This window comes from Bos indicus, chromosome X (assembly GCF_029378745.1).
Source record: "Bos indicus isolate NIAB-ARS_2022 breed Sahiwal x Tharparkar chromosome X, NIAB-ARS_B.indTharparkar_mat_pri_1.0, whole genome shotgun sequence".
NCBI lineage: Eukaryota > Metazoa > Chordata > Mammalia > Artiodactyla > Bovidae > Bos > Bos indicus.
Window position 1 is genome coordinate 18,387,585 of NC_091789.1, and position 20,435 is coordinate 18,408,019.

At 41.5% G+C, this 20,435-nt stretch overlaps 1 protein-coding gene and 1 non-coding gene across 3 annotated transcripts in view; both read right to left on the reverse strand.

The window, feature by feature from the left end:
• Nucleotides 1-4,828: 4,828 nt before the first annotated feature.
• PLAC1 (placenta enriched 1) overlaps nt 4,829-20,435 on the reverse strand; it is a 36,667-nt gene continuing 21,060 nt past the window's right edge. For both annotated transcript variants that reach the window (XM_070783710.1, XM_070783711.1), the window contains one exon: nt 4,829-5,554. In XM_070783710.1, the coding sequence (XP_070639811.1) occupies nt 4,957-5,496 (540 nt within the window). In that variant the 5' untranslated portion in view covers nt 5,497-5,554 and the 3' untranslated portion in view covers nt 4,829-4,956. The remainder of the gene's footprint in view (nt 5,555-20,435) is intronic.
• On the reverse strand, nt 19,792-19,865 carry TRNAE-UUC (transfer RNA glutamic acid (anticodon UUC)). Its single transcript has one exon. It is a non-coding gene; the product is annotated as a tRNA-Glu (tRNA).

Here is a 20,435-nt window from a genome sequence, read left to right on the forward strand (position 1 = left end):
AGTGACTTATCATGTATTTTTCTACCCAAGCTGTGTCCTGCCATTGATTGTAAATTGATTGTATATACACAGATAAATTGAAGAATGTCTCATTTGTGGAGTTAAGGTCATCACTGGGATGGTCCCCAGTGATCCCGCCTCCTGGTGCTCCCACCTTTGTGTAGTCCCCTCCCCTCATGTAGGGGCTGGACCTCCAGAGTCACTTCCCCAACAAATAGAACATGGCGGAAGTGGCGAGATGTCACTTCTGACACTGGGTTACAAAAAGCCTGTGGCTTCCGATTTGGACTCTGTCCCTCCTCTCCTTCCCTCCCCCTTCTCCCACTTCCTATCTTTGTTGTCATTATCATCTTCCATACCATGAGAACACTCGGGCAGCCTATGGAGAGGCTCACAGAGAGGAAATGAGGCCTCCTGCCAACAGCCTCTTGAGTGAGCTTGGAAGTGGAATCTCCAACCCCAGTGGCATCTTGAAATGACAATTTGATGGCATCTCCTCGGAGATCTTGAGCCAGAGGCACTTGGCTACATTGTGCCCAGGTTCTTGATCCGCAGAAACCATGAGAGAATAACTAGTTGTTGTTCTGGGGTAACTTTTTTTTTTTTTTTTGGGCTGCACCAAATATCCTGTGGGATCTTAGTTCCCTGACCAGGGATTGAGCCCCCTGGGCCACCAGGGAAGTCTTGTTTTGGGGTAATTTGTTATTCAGCAAGGGCTTCCCAAGTGGCACTAGTGGTAAAGAACCCATTTGCCAATGCAGGAGACATAGGAGACACGGGTTTGATCCCTGGATCGGGAAGATCCCCTGGAGGAGGAAATGGCAGCTCACTCCAGTATTCTGGCCTGAAGAATCCCATGGGCAGAGGAGTCTGGTGGTCTTCAGTCTGTAGAGTCGAAAGGAGTCAGACGTGACTGAAGCAACTTGGCATGCATGCACATTATTCAGCAATAGATAACTAATACAGAAAGTTTTATAATTGTATAATCAGTGTGTAAGTTTATAAGCTGAAATCTGATCAAACCATTTGTTTTCTTCTGAAAAAGTTGTAGAAAGTCGCAAGACTGAAAGCCCTCTCCTTATGTCTCTCTCTGTCTCTGTCTCCCTGTCCTCTCTTTCTCTCTTTTTTTGGGAATAAACAACTATAATTACACTTTAAGCAGTATATCATAGAGATCAACCGCAGGGATTGCAATACTAATTAGATTTAAAGAAAACAGAGAAAAAGAATTAAAAGATGTTACTTCATAAATTAGCCTTTCTTTAAACATTTGATCTTTGATGATGTATTTCTTTTTTTTGGATAGTGTATTTCTTATAAACATGGTGCGTGTGTATGTGTGTGTGTGTGTGTGTGTGAACATGCTGTGTTTAGTATAATGCTTGGTCAGACTTTCATTCTTGATGGAGGAATGGAGGGATGGGAGTATTGACATGCAGCTCCAAAACGGCCTATTAGTTAAAATTAGGGATAAAAGACTTTTTGCCCTTGACATTTATATATACTTTATACTATTTTTTAAAAATCTGGTTTGCTGTTTTATAATTAGTATTATAATACCCTGTTTTCAGGGTATAGGAATTAAAATTTAAATGTTACTTTGACTCTTCTTCTATCAGTGAAATATTTTTAAATATTTGACAAGCAATTATCATAACACATGGTTTCAAACATTTTTGGCTTTCCCAGAGAGTGAACAAGATGTGAAAATGCTCATTTCTTTTGAGGGCAATAAAGCATTTCTTATTATTATTACAAATATGGTTAAAACTATGTGGTAGATTTTTATAAATCATGTCACCTTAAAAGTGAAATGGACATTACCACAATAAAGGAAGAAAATGCCCTTTCAGAGTGGCATGCCAAAAGGTAAATAAACTAGCCAACTCAAAATGCGTTTTTTTCTTAAAGCATTTTTATCTTCCCACCTTTTGAATGGTTTCTATGCTTATGAACTTCCAGGCCCTTTCTCAGTAACAGTCACCAAACAGGCTTGAGCACCTACTGAATACCTTCACCAAGTACTACATAGGAGAAAAGCAACACAAACAAACAAACAAACAGGACAGGGTCTCCCATGCTCAAGAAGCACATGATCAAGCAGAAAAGATCAAACATGGAACTGAAATGGTTGAAGTTTGCTTTTACTGAGTAAAGACATGTCTGAGTCAACAAGTGCAGATTACTCTTGAATTCTGAAAAAAAATGATGCCTAGTTATACAGAGATTTTTACCCAGGTAAAATATGATTCTTGATACAATATTGCTTTGCATCTTTGTTCTTGCTATTTCCTTTGCCTAGAATGCCTTTGCCCTCCATCTTCATCTGATGAAATCCTCCCTCTCACTTAAGGCCTAGTTCAAATGCCCCCAATCCATGAGGCCTAGGCTTATTCCATCTTGCCTTATCTGTTGCACTGGAAAAACTAACCTACCCAAGTCTCTGGTCTAGAATCCCATGAGTCACACTTCTTTCATCTCTTGATCACTTCCCTTTGGTATCCTTTGTTGTCTTTCTCTCTGTCTTTTGTTTTGCAACTGTGCCTTGAAGATTGAATGTTGGGGAGTTTTCATTTTCTGATCCTAATCACCTAGATTCATGTCATCTTCCCAAGGCTTTATCTCCCAGTAATTACCTCTTATACCCTTTTCTTAAGCTCCAGTTCAAGGAAGCTCAATTTCTTGAACTAATTCCTGGACATGTTCCCTTGGATATCACTATCATCTCCAAGTCAACTTGTGCAACCTGGACTCATCTTCACCCGTATCCTCTACCCTCATTCCGGTTTCCTTACTTAAAGCCAGAACTGACCATGTCTTCTGAGCTTCTAGGGCTCTAAGTGATGACATCTTCTTTGATTCAATCTCCTTTTTCACCTATATCCTGTCAGACAGATCAGGGCTTAGCTCCAATCTCATGGCCTCCATGAAGCCTGTCTTCTCTGCTCCAGGGTCTGGAGTCTGTCACACTCCAAATTTGCCTGCACAGCTCACTTTCTTTCTTGATCAGGAATGGGGCTTCTATAGGCATAGGCTAAAATGAATGAAGTCTTATTGTTCTTCACTTGAAATCATTCTCATTTTCATCTCTTCCTACACTTTTACACCTTCCCCTATTTGTTCTTCTCATGCCCTGTCACCTAACTTACAGCCCTAACCCCCTAGGTGTCTTCCCATCACAGTGCACTTAACTGCCCTGTGCCAGTTCTTACGCTCCCGAAGGATGCCTCTTGTCCTACTTTGTGCTTAGCCAACTCCTCCTTATCTTCTAAGAATGAGATCACTGCCCATCTCAACCAGGAAATCTTCCTGGATCTTTCAACCCAACTGGAAGCCTCTCCTCTCTGGGAGGGAGTGTTAAGTGTAGGAGAGGAAAATGCATTTTGGAGCTAGTCCAACCTGGGTTTGAATCCCAGTGATGTTACGTATTAAGTGTCTAGCTTCAATTTCTCTGAGACTCAGGTTCCTCATCTAGAAAACAGAGAAAATAATTTTTATCTTGCAGAGCAGTTGTGAGGATTAGATAAGGTCATGTGTATAATGTATCAGGCATATGGTAACAGCTGTTATTAGCGAGTAGGTCTTGAGTGTCCTCCAAGGCTGATACATTGCACAGCCCCCGGGGGTGTCTCCACGAATACTGCCCCTTGAGGTGTCAAGTGCACAACTTGCCTGTGTAGTCCAGGTCTCCTATATCTAGTACTGACAGTTTGCTATGTTATTTATAAGTGTTTTAGTGTTTAATAATCCATAAGCTTCTGAAGAGAGGATGGGGAAGGGCAGTCCTCATTTTCTTGTACATAGCCTTGTTTATTGCTACTTTTCTACCCCATTTCTCACCACTGTCAACTGCCCTCTACCCCAACTACATCGGATTAAACTAATTGTAGTTTCTCTGATGGCTGCATCCCTGATCCTCAGGCCTCTGAACAGGCCCATTCTCTGGGCTAGAATAGCTTCTAGCTACCTAGGCTTGTTTACTTGTCTTCTCTTGATTAGACCATGTTAGTCTTATTCACCAATGCATGCTCAGCATCTAACATAATACCTGGAACATAGGATGAGGGTGCTAAATGTTTGTTGAATGAACACATTGTTTTCAGGGGTTGTTACCTAGTTTTCCTCAAGAAGGGACAGGAGATTTTTAAATGAACAGCTGTGTTTCTTTGATGGCCATGACTGCGATATACTGGGTATTTGTTCCCCCTGCCTAATTTGTATGCTGAAATCCTAACCCCCAATGTGATAGTATTAGGAGGTGGGGCCCTTGGAAGATAATTAGGTCATGAGAATTGAGTCTTCATGAATGGGATTAGTGCACTTATGAAAGAGACCCAGAGAACTCACTGTTGAATAAACTGATGTACCTTCCCTTTGCAAGTCTTTGAGAACCGTAATGGATAGCCAGGCTTGGCTGAAAAATTTCTGATCACATAAGCTGGGCAACTTTTCAGAGTACTATGAGTGTATGGCCTCAGGAGTATGCCTTCTAGTTGGTGGGATGTGAGTTGAGTGATTCCTAGAACCACTGGTGGTTTATAAACCACTAGTATGAATTCTGCCTTCCATGGACAAAAAGTGATACAGAAAAGTGATAGATCGAACTAAGAAGGAATGTGGCTAAATGCTGAGTTGGGTGGTGTAGTTTCAGGGACATGCGTAGACAGATGGAGGGATTCACTGGGGGCCCTTAAAGGAGAGAGAAGTCATCTTAGAGAAGGGATCAGGCACTCAGATTTGTAAAGCACTTAGAAGAGTGTCTGGCACATAGTAAAAGCTTTGTATGTGTTTATGAAATAAAAATGCCCAACTGATATTTCTATGCCAGCAGGATTTTATTTTTCCCTAAAAATATACAAAAAGAATTTTTTTTAAAAGCTTATTCATGAAATCACCATGAGTTGTTTTTCCTCAAAAACACACATAGGAGGGTCATAAGAGCTTCTATTTGTCTACTTAGTGACGTGGGGCTCGACTCTGCCCTCTTTCATTGTAGACACAAGACAGACAATAGCAGTTGGGCCTTTGGCTGGACTGTGACAAGGTGAACACTTCATAGCATGTCTCGCCATTCCGGGTTGTGACCCCTCCGTTGGGGGCTAAGTTCCTGGAGCAGGACGTTGTGAGCCATGGGGAACATAGCGGGGCAGTACATGACACTGGAATCACATACTTAGATGAGGTATGCTTGGAAATGTAGTATATCTCGGAGCTGTAGAGAACCATGTCCTGAGAGACAGCCTTGGCCCTGATACCACATTCTGTCACACGGTAGGTGAATTGGTAGGCATGTGGCTGAACATGGTTGGCAGGGCAACCCAGGCCCAAGTATAACTCATGGAAGTGGACATACACTTCGTTGTTCAACATGAAGGGGTGTACCGTGACCATGAACCAGTCTGTGGAGCACAGTACAGTCACTGGATTTTGTCCGGAACAGGCTGAAAACACAGAGGTGAGGATGATCAGCTCTCTTATCAGCTCGAAAACTTTCATTCTGGCAGCTTATCAGGTAACGACTCTCAGGAAACAGGAAGCTATCCCGTGAGGAGTTCTAGAGCACACAAAAACACAAAAGGCAAATCATCATATTTCTTATGGTAAGTTCAAACATGACCATTTGAAAAAAAAAAAACAAAAGGCCAGGACTTCTTGGTGGTCCAGTGGTTAAGACTCCTTGCATCCACTGCAGGAGACACAGGTTCTATTCCTGGTCCAGGAACTAAGATCCCGTATGCCATGCAGTGCAGCCAAAAAAAAAAAAAAGAGGCCATTCCTAAAGCATTGAAAAAAAAATGTGAAGAGAGTAGAACTTAAACGTTCTCACTGAAAAGAAAAACAGTTAAACATGTGAGGTGAGGGACGTGTTTAATTAACTCAATAGGGGGAATTCTTTCACAACGTCAATGTATGTCAAATCAGCACATTGTACACTTTAAATCTCTTCCAATTTTATTTGTCTATTATACCTCAATAAAACTGAAAAAAAAAGAAGCAAAGGAAAATATCTTTGTGAAAGAGAACTGAATTTTTATTTCATTGTTGGAACTCATGGGTTTCTAGATAACTACAATGATTTCTTTAAACGACTTTACCATGTTGTTTGGGTATAAAACTCCCTCACATATACAATGAAAGTCTACACTGATTAGCAGTGGCATTCCTTTGTGTGCAACCCCAACAAAAAAGAAAACAAAATTGTTTTCATGCCAAACATTAAATAAGGTGACAGAAAATAACAGTTTAATTCAAGCTGACAGCACTTTCCTCCTGAAGGCCCCAATGTCCTCCCCTATACCGTACTAATGAACTCTTCTCTATTGCCTTCTTTTGGTTAGCAACAAATTTAATTAAATGAAAACCCAGCAAGAAATTGTGGTTTATTTCCGACAAACAAGTGGCTTATGTAAAGTGATCAAATGAATGCTTTGAAAATGCCAGCAGTGGCTATTGATTGTGAAAATTAATAAACATCTTTTACTCTTGTGATTATGTAACTATTACTCAGTTAATACCATTGTATCATGATTGGTCAACAGAAAAATAATATAACTCTATATCACCAAAAGTGGGATCTAATAGAAAAACCTATAGTCACTTTTTAAAGTCTGGATGCATGTCAGAATTATCTTGAAATTTTTTGAAAATACAAATGTTCAGGTATTGCTTTTTTCTTCAGAGCTCCAGATATGTTTCTAATCAGCAGCCATGTTTAAAAACAACTGGGCCATATGATGACCTTTTACTTTTATCTAGTTAGTTTCACTTTTTCTATTTCATATCCAGTACTCTCATTTCATTTAGTTTACATTCTCCAATTTCTGCATCTCTTCTTTTTTTTGATGTTCTTTCTCAAGCCTTTATCAAGTGTAGTAGAAAAAATTTTCTATACATATGTATAAGTATGTACAATATGTATATTTTAGAAAACTTATGAATTCTTGCCTAACTAAAAAGATGATGACATCTTGATTCCACTTATTTGACTTAATATGAATAGAAGGCTAGATTTCTAATTAAAAAATAGATATGCAACAAGCAACAAACACTTATTGTAGAGCTTAGGCAACTATAGTCAATATCTTATAATAACCTATGATGGAAAATAATTTCAAAAATAATATATGTGTATTTGTATAACTGAATCACCTTGCTATGCACCTGAAACATTGCAAGTCAACTATACTTCAATAAAATATATATATATATATATATATATAACGGAGAAGGCAACGGCACCCCACTCCAGTACTCTTGCCTGGAAAATCCCATGGACGGAGGAGCCTGGTAGGCTGCAGTCCATAGGGTCGCTGGGAGTTGGACATGACTGAGCGACTTCACTTTCACTTTTTACTTTCATGCTTTGGAGAAGGAAATGGCAACCCACTCCAGTGTTCTTGCCTGGAGAATCCCAGGGACGGGGGAGTCTTGTGGGCTGCCGTCTCTAGGGTCGCACAGAGTTAGACACGACTGAAGTGACTTAGCAGCATATATATAAATAAAAATGCCAGCAGTAGCATCATAGGCCATTATAACCAACAGATTCCCTAATATATTCCTCAAGACACCTTATAAAATAGTGAAATTGCAGAAATAAAAACATTATGGTTTTTATTTGGACATTTCCCCATCCATATTACACATGAAAACTACCAAAAAGTCCTGTATTGAAAAAGCAAGTCATGGGTTTGCACTTTACACATTGATTGTCAAGGCATCTCTTAAGGTGTTCTTTGTGGCCATGGCTTGCACCTCATGGAGTCATATGCTTTGCTTGATATGCTTTTATTTTCACTGGTCTTTTAAATTTATTTTCTTTTCCAATAGGAAGCTTTGTAGCCATTTCCCAGTCCTATTGCCTTTACCTCCTAAAGAGTGACAGGCAGAGTAATAAAGAGCAAAACGGAGTCATGCTCAGAACAAGTGTCTAAAGCTCTGCTTCAGAAGGGGTACACATGAAGAAAGAAGGAAGGAACAGGAATATCATCACATTTTGTTCAACTCAGCTTTAATTTTAAAAGTGAAAATAGAATAAATCAAATAGAAAAGTGCCTAAAATTTCAAAGGAAATGTCTATGCAGGGTTTTACTTTTGCTCCTTGGTAAGTTAAGTAATCCTTGAGTAAATGAACTCATTTGATCTATTGAGTGTCTACTATGTGCCCAGCACTGTGCTAAATAGAAAGCATACCAAGACAGTTCTTTCTTCCCCTCTTTCTCAGTTGCAAAAATGCAGCTCTTTCTTTTCCTATGATGCTGATGAATTTGCTGTTTTCTTTAATGGCAGAGGAGCCCACTAGCCAGGTGCTGTGGCCTGGATGGGAAGTTTTGTTTTTATGTCAGCACTTGATCTGATTGGTGCCCCTGTCTTTCCCTCCCTTGTTACTGACTCCTCATTCTCTTGAGGATATTGAGGTGTAAAGAGAAGCCTAAGAGGTTTACCCGGCTCCTTCCTTTCCTCTTTGTTCTGAAATGTCTCTCTTAAGACTATTTTTTGGTTTGTTTTCCACAAAGCAAAAAAAGAAAAAAACGAACAAAAAAAAACAGCCGCAACAAACCGAAAACTCAACCCTCTTACCCCTCCAAAAAAGCAACCAAACAAAATACAATGGTGATGACCACAGCAACAACAAAAAGCAAGTAAATTCTGATGCCAGCTGCTCCTGGATAATGACTCAACAGCTAAATAAACAAGCTACTTGCTCCAGAATGATGTGCATTTGCTGAGGTTGCTTCTGGAAGCTGAGGTCATCACGCCATGACTGCTGCACTACTGTCTTGGCCTCAGGAAGACCACCTTGTCCTGAGCTCTTTAGGAGTATCCTTCTCTCTCTCTCTCTCCCTCTTTCCTCCTTCCTTTCCTCCTTCCTATGTCATCTCACAGTCTGGACCTATTTGCCCTGAACAAAAACCTTCCTTTTAAGTACTTTCTGGAATAGGCCAGGGAAACAATCCTTCCACTCCAGTTTTGTTGTTCAAACCCCCAAACTGAGACCAAGTTTAAGGCCGTGTTCTCATCCAGAGAGTTAGCCATCCACTTCTTCTCCTTCCCTCGAGCATCTTTTCTATCTTCCCTTCTCCTCCTTCTCATGGTTAATCCAAAGAGAATTATAAAAAGCCCAGATTGTCTGAGAAACATTACAGTTGCCCCCCAACCAATCATTTTAGACTACCTCACTCTCACCCCCAACATTAACTTTTTGAATTACATTCACTGAATCAGTCTTGAAGGAAGGGGTTTAGTAAACATCACTGAGTTTGGGAGCTTATTGAGCATAGGACAGAATTTGTTTCCTCTGATTTTCTTGTAACCACAAGATTGCCACAAGATTGGAGCAATAAATGTGTGTGACAACATAGCTTGGGCTCAGATAAAACTGAAAAATGAAGTTAGTGGACCTGTGTTTAAGACTGCATTTCTAGGGACTTTCCTGGCGGTCCAGAGATTAAGACTCTGTGCCTCCAATGCAGGGGGTGCTGGTTCAATCTCTGGTTGGGGAACTAAGATCCCATAAACTGTGCATGACCAAAGGAAAAAAATGGCTGCCTCTCTAAGGTGAGAGAGAGGAGTTGGGACACCAGGAGAGAGCAGAAGGCACTTGCTAATGAACTTGCTAAGGCTTAGCTTAATGCCACTCTTGGGGAGTTGCTCCGTTTTGTTGAGCACAGGTCATCAGAACTGGGCAGCCTCCCTTCCCTAATGCCTGCAATTCCCAGGGAAGTTAGAGGGTGTGTGTGTGGGAGTGTGGGTGTGAGTTAAGGGAAGGTTATAACTCATTCACAACACAGTGTGAATTCATCAAGTCAGCAGCCTTTTCTAATATCCAGCTGAGATATGCTGGTAGAATGGGATCTTGGACTTGACTGGGGAGGGAGAGGGTGGGCTTTGATTATAGGGTGAGGGGGAGCAGAGGAAAAAGAGGGCTGAAGGGCTAAAGATGCGAAGGGGGTGCAAGAAGAGAGGGCTGTGTGGAGTTGCCAAATTAGAGCTATTTTTAGCCATAGTTGGGTCTGTGCACAGCATCCCAGGAGCTAAGGGAGTTAAGATTTGGGGAAGAAATAACTGCAGAGGGGGGAACATTCACCCTGGCTTCTTGGAGGAGGTTGGACTGTTAGAAAAACTGCAAGATTATCCCTGTGACATCCCAGAATCTGAGCTTCCATGCATTTGTATAACCAAACAGGGCTCAGCTATTGGTACCTACAGTCCTGAACTGAGCTATAGAGAGGCCAGTAAATCCAGAGCTGCTAATGACACGTGGATGCAAAATGTTTGCTTTCCTTGCAGCTATAGAGTACAGTAGCTTTCTGTTTTTCTAAATGTGGTTTATGCATACACAGTTTCCATCAGTTCTTTTAAAAGAGTTTTCCTCCTTTCCCCTTTTAAAAAAATTCCCTAATAAGCCTAAATCTTAATACATCCTTTACATTATTTAAAAAAAAAACATGAAACGTTTCATTCTGGGAATATGAACTCTATTTCTTAATGTCTTACAAGAAAGAGATTGAATATTGGTCTAAACACAGAGCGTTTTTAATCTCATGGAAAAGAAGATATTTTTTAAGAGAGACAAAAGCTGAAGTCCAACTTAGTCTTGTGATGTTGGTGAGCAAATGGAGATGTGTAACACAAATCTCCTTGAAAGCAGACAGGATTTTTGCCTCCCCATCGCCTCTGATGTCGTTAAAGACACATATGAACTCTTTGCATGGGGAATGGGGAGGGGAATTAGCTAAACATTTCCACATCTGGTTTGAGAACAGTTTGGAAAAAGAATTCACTCCATAGGCTCCTGGAAGCTTTTGGGGTCGACAGTTATTTATTTTTAAAATTCAGTATGCTCATGACAGCAGAGTTATCGCTTGTATATTGTTTTCCCAGAATCTTGTTGTCAAAACAAAAGGAAACAGAGGGGAAAAGGAAACTCCAAAGCAGTATGCAATTATCTCAGGGAAATATAACTGTCAGGGCATTGATTTGCAGCAAAGTTTGTTCACGCTCTTGCAGCTGATTTGAAGAAAAATGAATCTGAGTTGGAATAAAAATCCTTCTAAAAAATAAAAACAGAAGAATCCTAGCACTCTGTGGACCCTTTAGCTTAGAAATTCAAATAGTCACATGTTGTTGACTTTGCCCAGCCAACTATGTCAAAGTTTGGGGGCCTTTTAAAATTGAGGCCTAGTTTTAAAGAATTACTTGGTTTGCTGCTCTCAAAGAAAGTGAGGATTGTTATTATATTAATGATGTTGAAGGCTCATTAAGGTGAGTTAGAAAATTAAATTACTGTTTTTGTAGAATTTACATTCATTCTAAAGAAATCTGGGCCCAGTTTCGTTTTTCAGCCTCATGAAACAAGCTGTTAAAGTAACCACACATTATTCATTGTTTGGTGAGGAATAAGAATTATGAACTGCTAATGCTTAACAATGTCCATTCTCTCAACCAAGGAAAACACCTTGACTCAACCCTAGGAAAGATTTCATTCAAATTAAACTAATCATTAAAAGTGGTTTTTTTCCCCTCTGATTCTAGAGGTGGAAACAGTGGAGGGAAAAAACTGTAGAAAAATTGGGAGATATAGAAAAAACAGAAAGTACTCTTTGATCTCAAAATAATCATTGTTAAATTTTTAGTTTCATACTTTTAGTTTTGGGGGGAGCAGAAAAGTCTATATACATATATATGATCCAAAGTCATTTCTGGAAAAAAAAAAAAAAAAGGCAAGGCTTTTTGAAAGCTGTTTTTAATTTTTGACATTGAATTTGAAGGCAATCAAAGCATTATTTTTGTTTGGGCCATCTGGTTTTGTTCTTATAATCTGTTAAGCTATCAAGCATAGTTTAAATGTCATGGTTCATCTCATGCACAAATAAAGGTTGCGAAATAAGTAAGAATCCAAGCTCCTTGTAAGAGAGAGAAGTTTTCTCTGGGTCATAAATTTGGTTACTAAAAGGTGAAGAGTCTGATGTGAAATCAAGTCATAATAAGGGTAAACCATACCCTGACTGAACATAAGCATTTCCAAATAAATATAGAAAGCTGTACTTTGGTGGAAATGGCAAATATCAGGTTATGGGAACCCGTTCCCTTTCATGAAGAGAAGCTGAGTTAGTTCAGTTTTTAGAGTTGAACGAAGGGATGTAGTTCATAATTTTCATAAAATGTAAGGAAAATCCCAAATGCGTGCCCTTAATCCAGTTCATGTGTTAATTTAATAATTTATTTGAGTTTGATTTTTCAGAAAATGACACCCTTTGCCACAAAGCCCCAGAGTCCCTTCTCATTTCAAAAGACAAGATAAGTTTGTGTCTGGGCAGAGGTTGCAAGTCCACAGCAGCATGGCTGCCTTTTTAACCCATTAGTCATCTCTGGAAGGCTGCCCAAACCAGAGAAAGGCTCCTTCGCCCAAGATGACTTCCGGGTGTTACCATCAGAAGGCAGAGGACTGAATCAGATGCTCCTTCAAGGGCTTCACCACCTCTTTGATACACCTGTGTCAATAAACAAGGGCTCTAGGTGGCTTTCAAAAATGGTCAGGCACATTCCTCTCTCCCTTTCAAAATTGGGATTTTTGGGTACAGGTTTTCTTAAAGTGAGGTGCACGTCTACGGCCCCAGCTGAAGGATGGCTTAAGTCCAAATCAAACCACAGTTTACTTTACAGACTGTTTGGCTGATTTTTACCTGACTTGACTAATGTGTGGCTCTCCCAAATCCAAAGCTACCTTGTGTATGCCCCCACCCAGAATGTGGCCACTTGGTCCATATGTGTACACCCTGACTGAGGCCATTCACCATCCCTTGACTCCCGAGAGGGAGAAAGGTTTTAGAAAAGGTTTCTTTGGTAGGAAAGCTGTTGCCCATTGTTAGGGAGCCTATAGCTTGGGAGGCTTGCCTGCATATTGGAATAGGTAGAGGCATTACCCTGAGGCCAGGACATTGTTGGAAAAGCAAATCCTTCTCTCCCTCTATCTTTCTCTCACACACATATACAGGCACACACAGATGGACAGATGGACGAATACACAGACACACACATTAAGAAGAAAGGAAAACCCAAATCTATTTCCTGCTGTTGCCATGATCCTTACTATTTTTTCCCATCCCTTAATCCTTGGGCTGTAAATTCCTTAGGGAGCTGAGTCTTGATCTACTATAGTGTTTGGTACATGGTAAGTACTCAGTACATAGTTATTGAATAAAAGAATGAAGGAACCACCAGAAATTACCATTTTCCCCTGTGCCTCCTTATCCAACCCCTAAAGGCCTGAACCTTGTTACTGGCTAAATCTCTCCTCCACTCATTCCCCAAACTCCTCCTTGAAGTCCTGGGGCAACAGTGAAAATTTTCTTGGTAGAAAGTGTAGGGCCCACATCAAGAGTCCTGCCCACTAACCCACCTGCCTGTATACTGAGCTCACTGATGCCAAGGACTGTATGTCGGCCCAGGCCAAATGTACCCACTGCCCTCTCAATTAGCTCCTAAACAGCCACTCGAAACGGAGCCAGCACTCCATGCAGTAACTCCCCAACCCAGGTCACTACCCTCCTTCCTGCTATCAAGCAACCAAGCACAACAAGTGTCAGCATGCCTAGATGCAATGGGAGATTCACAGGCTACCCCCACTCTGATGGTATGAGATAAGTGAATGAAGTCAACCTCTACACAGAAGATAGGTACAACTTTCTCTGGTTTGGCTTTACATGGGAGGAGAGAAGAAATTCTTAAGACCACCCAGACCAAGTCAGGCAACTGAGAGACACAGTATCATCAGAACCGAAAGTCCCAGGTCCACAAGGTACTGAAGAGTGCTGGGTGCCTAGAAGGGGCTTCCTGGAACCACTGGGTTGACTGAAGCCAGTGGACACAGATCTCCTAAGTTGCCCGTGGATGGATTCCCTTAGCTACAAGGAGGAACCAAAACATGGGCTGGATGTCTGTTCCTGCTCAGAGCTCATCTACGTGTCCACTGTCAGTTCTGAGCACAGAGGTGGAAATCAAAATGCACCAGAGGTTCCTGAAAAATCAGAGGCAAGATGGATTAAGTCTCCCCTGGTGCAAGCTGACCCTTGGCTCACTCTGGGCCAGACTTGCTCAATCCACTTCACCAACTCCAGACTGAGAGAGATCCAGGCCAACTCCAGGTTTTGTTTCGTGCCCCCAGCCTGAGTGCTCCCCTAGAATGCTTTGAAGTTGACCCCATCTCTGCATATGCTATTGTATTTCCCTGGTAGATATCACTCTCCATCTCTGCCATCTGCAACTTTTCTATAACAAAAATTTGACTTTTGCTATGATAGGTCCTTATCCCCGCAATGTCAAAATACTTAAGGCAGAGTGTTGGCTTGGTACCTTCTCTATGCAATTAGTCTTTTGTTAAAATAGATACATGATACGTTGAACCTGTGTTCATCATCTGTCTATTATAATGTATATATATTTAAAAGTAAATATATAGAATATAAATAATGTTAGGCTAACCTATTACATTATTATATCTGATAATATATACATATGTGATATATAATACTATTAAAATATATATTAACAACAAAAAGAGGAGGGCCTCTACTCCTGAAAATCTATCTTCCCCTTAACTAAGAACAAAGGCCTCTTTTCTAAAATATTTCTCAAGGGCCAAGCTGTTGAACTTACATCATTTAGCTATAAATGTATATGTGTGTATATATATATATACACATATACATGTGGAATTATGTCCCCTCATAAACATATGTTGAAGTCCTCACCCTTGATACCCAAGAATGTAACCTTATTTGGAAATAGGGTCTTTACAGAGATAATGAAATTAAGAGATCATTAGGGCGGGCTTTAATCCAATGACTGATGCTCTTACTAAAAGGGGAAATTTGGACACAGAGGGAAGATGATGTGAAGTCACAGGGAGAAGACAGCCATGTGACTGGAGCGATCATTTACAAGCCAAAGAAGGCTTAGGATTTTCATCAAACATCAGAAACTAGAAGAGGCAATGAAGGATCATCTCCTAGAGCCATCAGAGAGAGAGCATGGCCCTGATGACATTTTGATCTTGGACTTCTAGCTTCCAGAACTGTGAGAGAATATATTTTTATTGTTTTAAGCCTCCCAGTTTGGGCTACTTTGTACAGCAGCCTTCAGTTCAGTTCAGTTCAGTCGCTCAGTCGTATCCGACTCTTTGCGACCCCATGAATCGCAGCACGCCAGGCCTCCCTGTCCATCACCAACTCCCGGAGTTCACTCAGACTCACGTCCATCGAGTCGGTGATGCCATCCAGCCATCTCATCCTCTGTCGTCCCCTTCTCCTCCTGCCCCCAATCCCTCCCAGCATCAGTCTTTTCCAATGAGTCAACTCTTTGCATGAGGTGGCCAAAGTAATGGAGTTTCAGCTTCAGCATCATTCCTTCCAAAGAACACCCAGGACTGATCTCCTTTAGAATGGACTGTTTGGATCTCTTTGCAGTCCAAGGGACTCTCAAGAGTCTTCAGCAGCCTTAGGAAACTAATAAACATATTTTTCCAACAAATTGAACAGACACACATGCCTCCTTCCTGAGATAAGAGTTTGAAAGGATGAACGTTCTGACTCTTTGTCTTGTTACAACATTAAATTCCACTTGGGATTAGGAAGATGATAACTAACCAGGAATGGAGACAGGAAGTTAGAAAGAAAGTAGCCTGTCTAAAGGTACTGTCTAAAGCTGCTGATGGTACTGGATGCCTGCAAGAGAGTGGAAGGAGGGAGGGAGATTTTAGTGTAATATCAGGAAGGCTTTTTCTAACTTTAAAAGTTGGCCAAAAATGCACAGAGAAGTCTGTTGTAGAACTAAGCTTCCTTGGTTCTCTGCAGGCCTTCCGGTAGAGTCTGGGTGGTCACTTAGGATGGCTGGAAAGGGAATTCCTGTCCTGTGTGGGAGGCTAGACTACAGTGTCTTGAAGGCTCTATCACCAAATGCCGCGTGTGTGTTCCCATGTGTGTGTTTGTAATATATGATCATAATTCATAATGTGTTCTTAATCATGTATCATAATGTGGTCATAATTAGTGCATATATTATGAAGATAGGCAGGAGAGAACACACACACACACACACACGAGTATGCAGTTATTTATATACATCTTCCTGATATATACAGGACTACACAATACGGCCTCACAGGGACCTGAGTCTTTAGCCAGGTTTTTGTTGTGACTGGCCCTTGCTGATATTGGTGGCAGTGACAAGGATAAGGTGCCAGGAGAGAAGGGAGGGTCAGTCACAATGTAGCCATCAGAATGGGGCTTGCTGTCCAGCTCTAAATGACGGGGGGCTGACTTGGCCCTTTCAAGCAGCATAACCTCTGAAAGTCTCACACTGGGGGTTCTCTTTACAAACTTCTGCACTGAATGGAAGGGTTGGGGCTCTGCTCCTTGGAACCAGCATCATAGCTATAGGACAAGTGCTCAAAAGTCTAAATATTCTCTATTTAACCTAGAAAGGAGTGGGGGGAAACCTCCCCCCACCTTTTGGTGCTTCTTTGCAATGTTCTAAGCAAGTACAGAATCCTAGGATTTTTGGAAGTTTGCTTCAATATATATGAGTCACATATGGCAATAAATCTCTGCTTTTTTCTTTAATTTGGCTATCTTTTCTGTGTATAGAGACACCCCTCCCATAGAGCGTGTTCTCTCGTTATCTCCGTTGATCCTTGCAGCAATCCTGTAAGGTCCTCAAAGGCAAACATCACATGTTAAAACTGTGGAAATGGGGGCCCAGAAGGGTGGAGACTCTAGGCCTTGGGCCTTCCCAGGAGCCTGCCCGGTTTCTCTCTGCCTTTACACCAGATACAAAATTGGAAGATACTACAGTGAGCAAATCATTGTGGCAAGGAAGGGAAAGTCCTGCAGTGACTTGACCTATGGACCACTGCTTCAAGATACGTGGTAAATTCTGCGTCAGTGCTGGCGGCCGCGTTGTTTAGGAGAGGGAGAAGAAATGACTCTCAAACTCAGCCAAGGGAGCAGAGCAAACAAAAGGAACAGAGGGCCTCTGGGAGCAACTTCCCACAGCTGCAAAAAGCTGAGAGAAGCTCTAAGAGGGCAAATGGCAGTGAGGGGCAGAGACCGAACTCTCCAGAACAGCTCGAGGTTTGAAAATGACAAGAGGAACAACAGAGTATTCACAGGCTGAAGATGGCAGACCTGTTAGACAGCGGCTGAAGGTGTCATTTGTGTTTCCACTGTCACTTTTTAAAGTTTTCTTTGTATTCCTTACTTATGGGAACAAAGAAACTGAGTCCACCCAAGGCTGTTCATTAGAGGCAGCTATCTGGTGGAGAAACTGAAATTCCTCTGAAGAAGGAAGGAAGGAAACAAACATTTACTGAGACACTGTGCTAAGGGGCTTTACTTGCAATATCTCACTGAATCCTCACAGCAACCCCGTGTGGGAGGTACTCTTAGTAATAGCCCCATTTTACAGAAGAAGTTGAGCATCAGATACATTAGGGAACTCACTAAAGACACAAAGCTAGTAAGTGGCAAAAACAGGATTGGAAGCATCTGCCATAAGCATGGAGCTCCCGGAGTTTTCTCTCTAGTATTTGCTGGTGCTAGGAAAGTAATACAGGGCACGTGTCTGATAAAGAGGACATCACAAAAAGAGGCATAGATTATTTATGGGGTGATGACAGATGGGAAGGTGAGGAAATTAATAGCTTTTCAAACAGAGGGAATCGAGAAAAAAAGCAATAAATGAGAGACAGAAATTCAGAAGTGCTCAGAGAAGATAATTCAAGGTCACTGATCACTCCTTGTAGTTTTGACTTCTTAAAACCAAGCTGTCATTCCTGATTTCAGTGGAACACATTTATTCCATGAGCTGCATGGTGACCCAGAGTATAATGCACCTTAGGACACGCTGTATATTCAGGCCTTCCCCATCTATTTTTGACAAAGGAAATGGGCAAAGCTTCTGTAAAAAGCCACCAAATATGGCAACCCCAACTCTGAAGAATGGCCTGCTAGATCAACCCTCAAGATCTCTATGACTGGAAAAAAGGTACCGCACTTTCTCAAACTCTTTCATTTGTTACAGAAGTGGGGAATCACATGGTCCTACTTCCACCCCGAGGACAGAGATTGTGTCTCTTTCTGATTTCATCATGTTTTTAAAAGGAATGCTGGGGTATGTTTACCAGGCCTGGATGTTTGTGAAGCTATGCGCAGGGCTTGGATGGGAGGGGGAAGGGAACAGACCGCTGAAAGGGACTTCACGTTGGCTCCATGTTCTAAATAACTTGCTGGGCAACCCTGGTGCCCTCATAAAAGTTGAGCTTCCAGAAACATTTTAGTACTCACTTTAAAAAAAATCCCATGTGGTGAACATTAAGAAAGCAGTGGGGCTGGGATGTTCTTGGTTCCTGGTCAAAGGCACTAGCTTGAGATGTTGGAGAAAGGAACTGACCTGGTTTCCCCTAATACTACCATCTGGCATTCTCTCAGACTCCTCATGAAGAATCCTACATTGTTTGAGCCATGCACTAGCTCACAATAAGAACTGAACAACTGTGGCCCCCAGCTGTTAGAAATCAAGACAGCGCTATTAAAACCAGCAGGGCCAACCCAGCAGAAGAGCCTGGCCATTTTGCATGGAAAGCGACCCTCTCCTAAACCCGGGGATTAGTGTGTTCACGTTGGGACAGTCACTGAAGCAGGTGCTCATTCTCTGGGTGGTTCAGAGTTATTTTTCTGACTGCCTAGAGGTAGAGGCTGAAATAGAGTAAGTCCTCAAAGGGCACGACCCCATCCAGGGGATTGGGAGATAAGGGAGATATTCCTTGTTCTTTGCTCCCTTGGAAAATGGAAAGACAAATTCTCGGCATAAAATGGCAGCTGCCCTGGTGTTTGTGCTACAAAACCAGAGGGAAGGAGCAGATTAAAGAAATAGGAAGGATTGTCCTTCTCAAGGGATATGGTCATTTGGGACACATCACTAAGAATGTATGTTTAAATTCTGAATCTCTAATTAAGCAACACTTTCGAAAGGGCCACCTTATCATTGTTTATAAAATAAACTGATTTTCAGGAAGGGGGATTTTCCCCTTCATTTGAGAGATTTTGCTGGTGAGCGATCATCAAACTAGGAGGCATTTTTTTAAAAAAATCAAGTTTTAAGTAGTATTTGTTATTTCTAAATATAAGAATTTATGGTTTTACTTTGTCTTCTGAAGATTCCATGAGCTTATCTATAAAGGTGACTAAAAATTTGGTGCTAGTAATGTTCTAGTTATGATTCCTCCTATATGGATACATGCTTGGGATGTCTAGGATGATTGGGTATTGGGAATAATAAGTGGTCTTGGGGAGGAGATTATAGAGGAGACAGTGACGTAGCTCACTTACAGGACAGAAATGGGTGAGATTTATATGGACAGGGAAAGGGTGAGAAGAAAGTCTGAGGAAAGACTCTTCAAAATAATATCATAGAGGGCTCAAGGCGAGATGATACTCTAGCAGCTAAGTGGCTTTGATGTGTCAGAGAAACCTGGTAAAAAGCTGTGCTCAGTTTTTACATGCTGAGTAACCCTGGGCTTTCTAAGTGTTGCTTTCCTCATTTGTAAAATAAGGATAGTAACAACAACAACAATACTTCCTAGGGTTGTTGTGAGGAGTGAATGAAACCAAGGAGTGTAAAAGTGCTTAGTACAGTTCCTGATATGTAAGTGCTCAATAAATGGGAGCTGTTATTAAAAACCATTCCTTTTTTTTTTTTTTTTTTGGCCATGGCACAAGTTTTGTAGGATTTTAGTCTCCTGACTAGGGATCGAACCCAGGCCCACAGCAGTGAAAGTGCTGAGTCTTAACCACTGGACCACCAGGGAGTCCCATAAAATCATAATTCTTGAATACAAAAACTAAAGTAAACTAGGCAGAGAAACAGGGCTCATAGAACCTTTTAGAAGCTCCTAAACTACTTCCCTGGTGGCTCAGATGGTAAAGAATCTGCCTGTAATGTAGGAGATCTGGGTTCAGTCCCTAGGCCGGGAAGTTCTCCTGGAGAAGGAAATGCCAACCCACTCCAGTATTCTTGCCTGGAGAATTCCATGGACAGAGCAGCCTGGAAAGCTACAGTCCATGGGCTCTCAAAGAGTCGGGTACGACTGAGTGACTAATACTATATTTTCAAACTATTTTAATACTGATGTCTAAGCCACATTCTGAGTTTTTAAAATGCCTGGGCATTGGAAATAGACCTAAGCTTGAACTGGGGCTATGTTGCTTCCTAGCTGGGTGACCTTGGGAAAGTCACTTCCCCCTCCTGGCCTTAGTTTCCTCATAAAGAAACAGGCCCAGGTATAATAACTACCTCTTGGGTTGGAAGGTTGAATGAGGTAGGAGAGACGGCACAACCAGAGCCTGACACAGAGCAAATGCCTGATAAACGAGACCTAT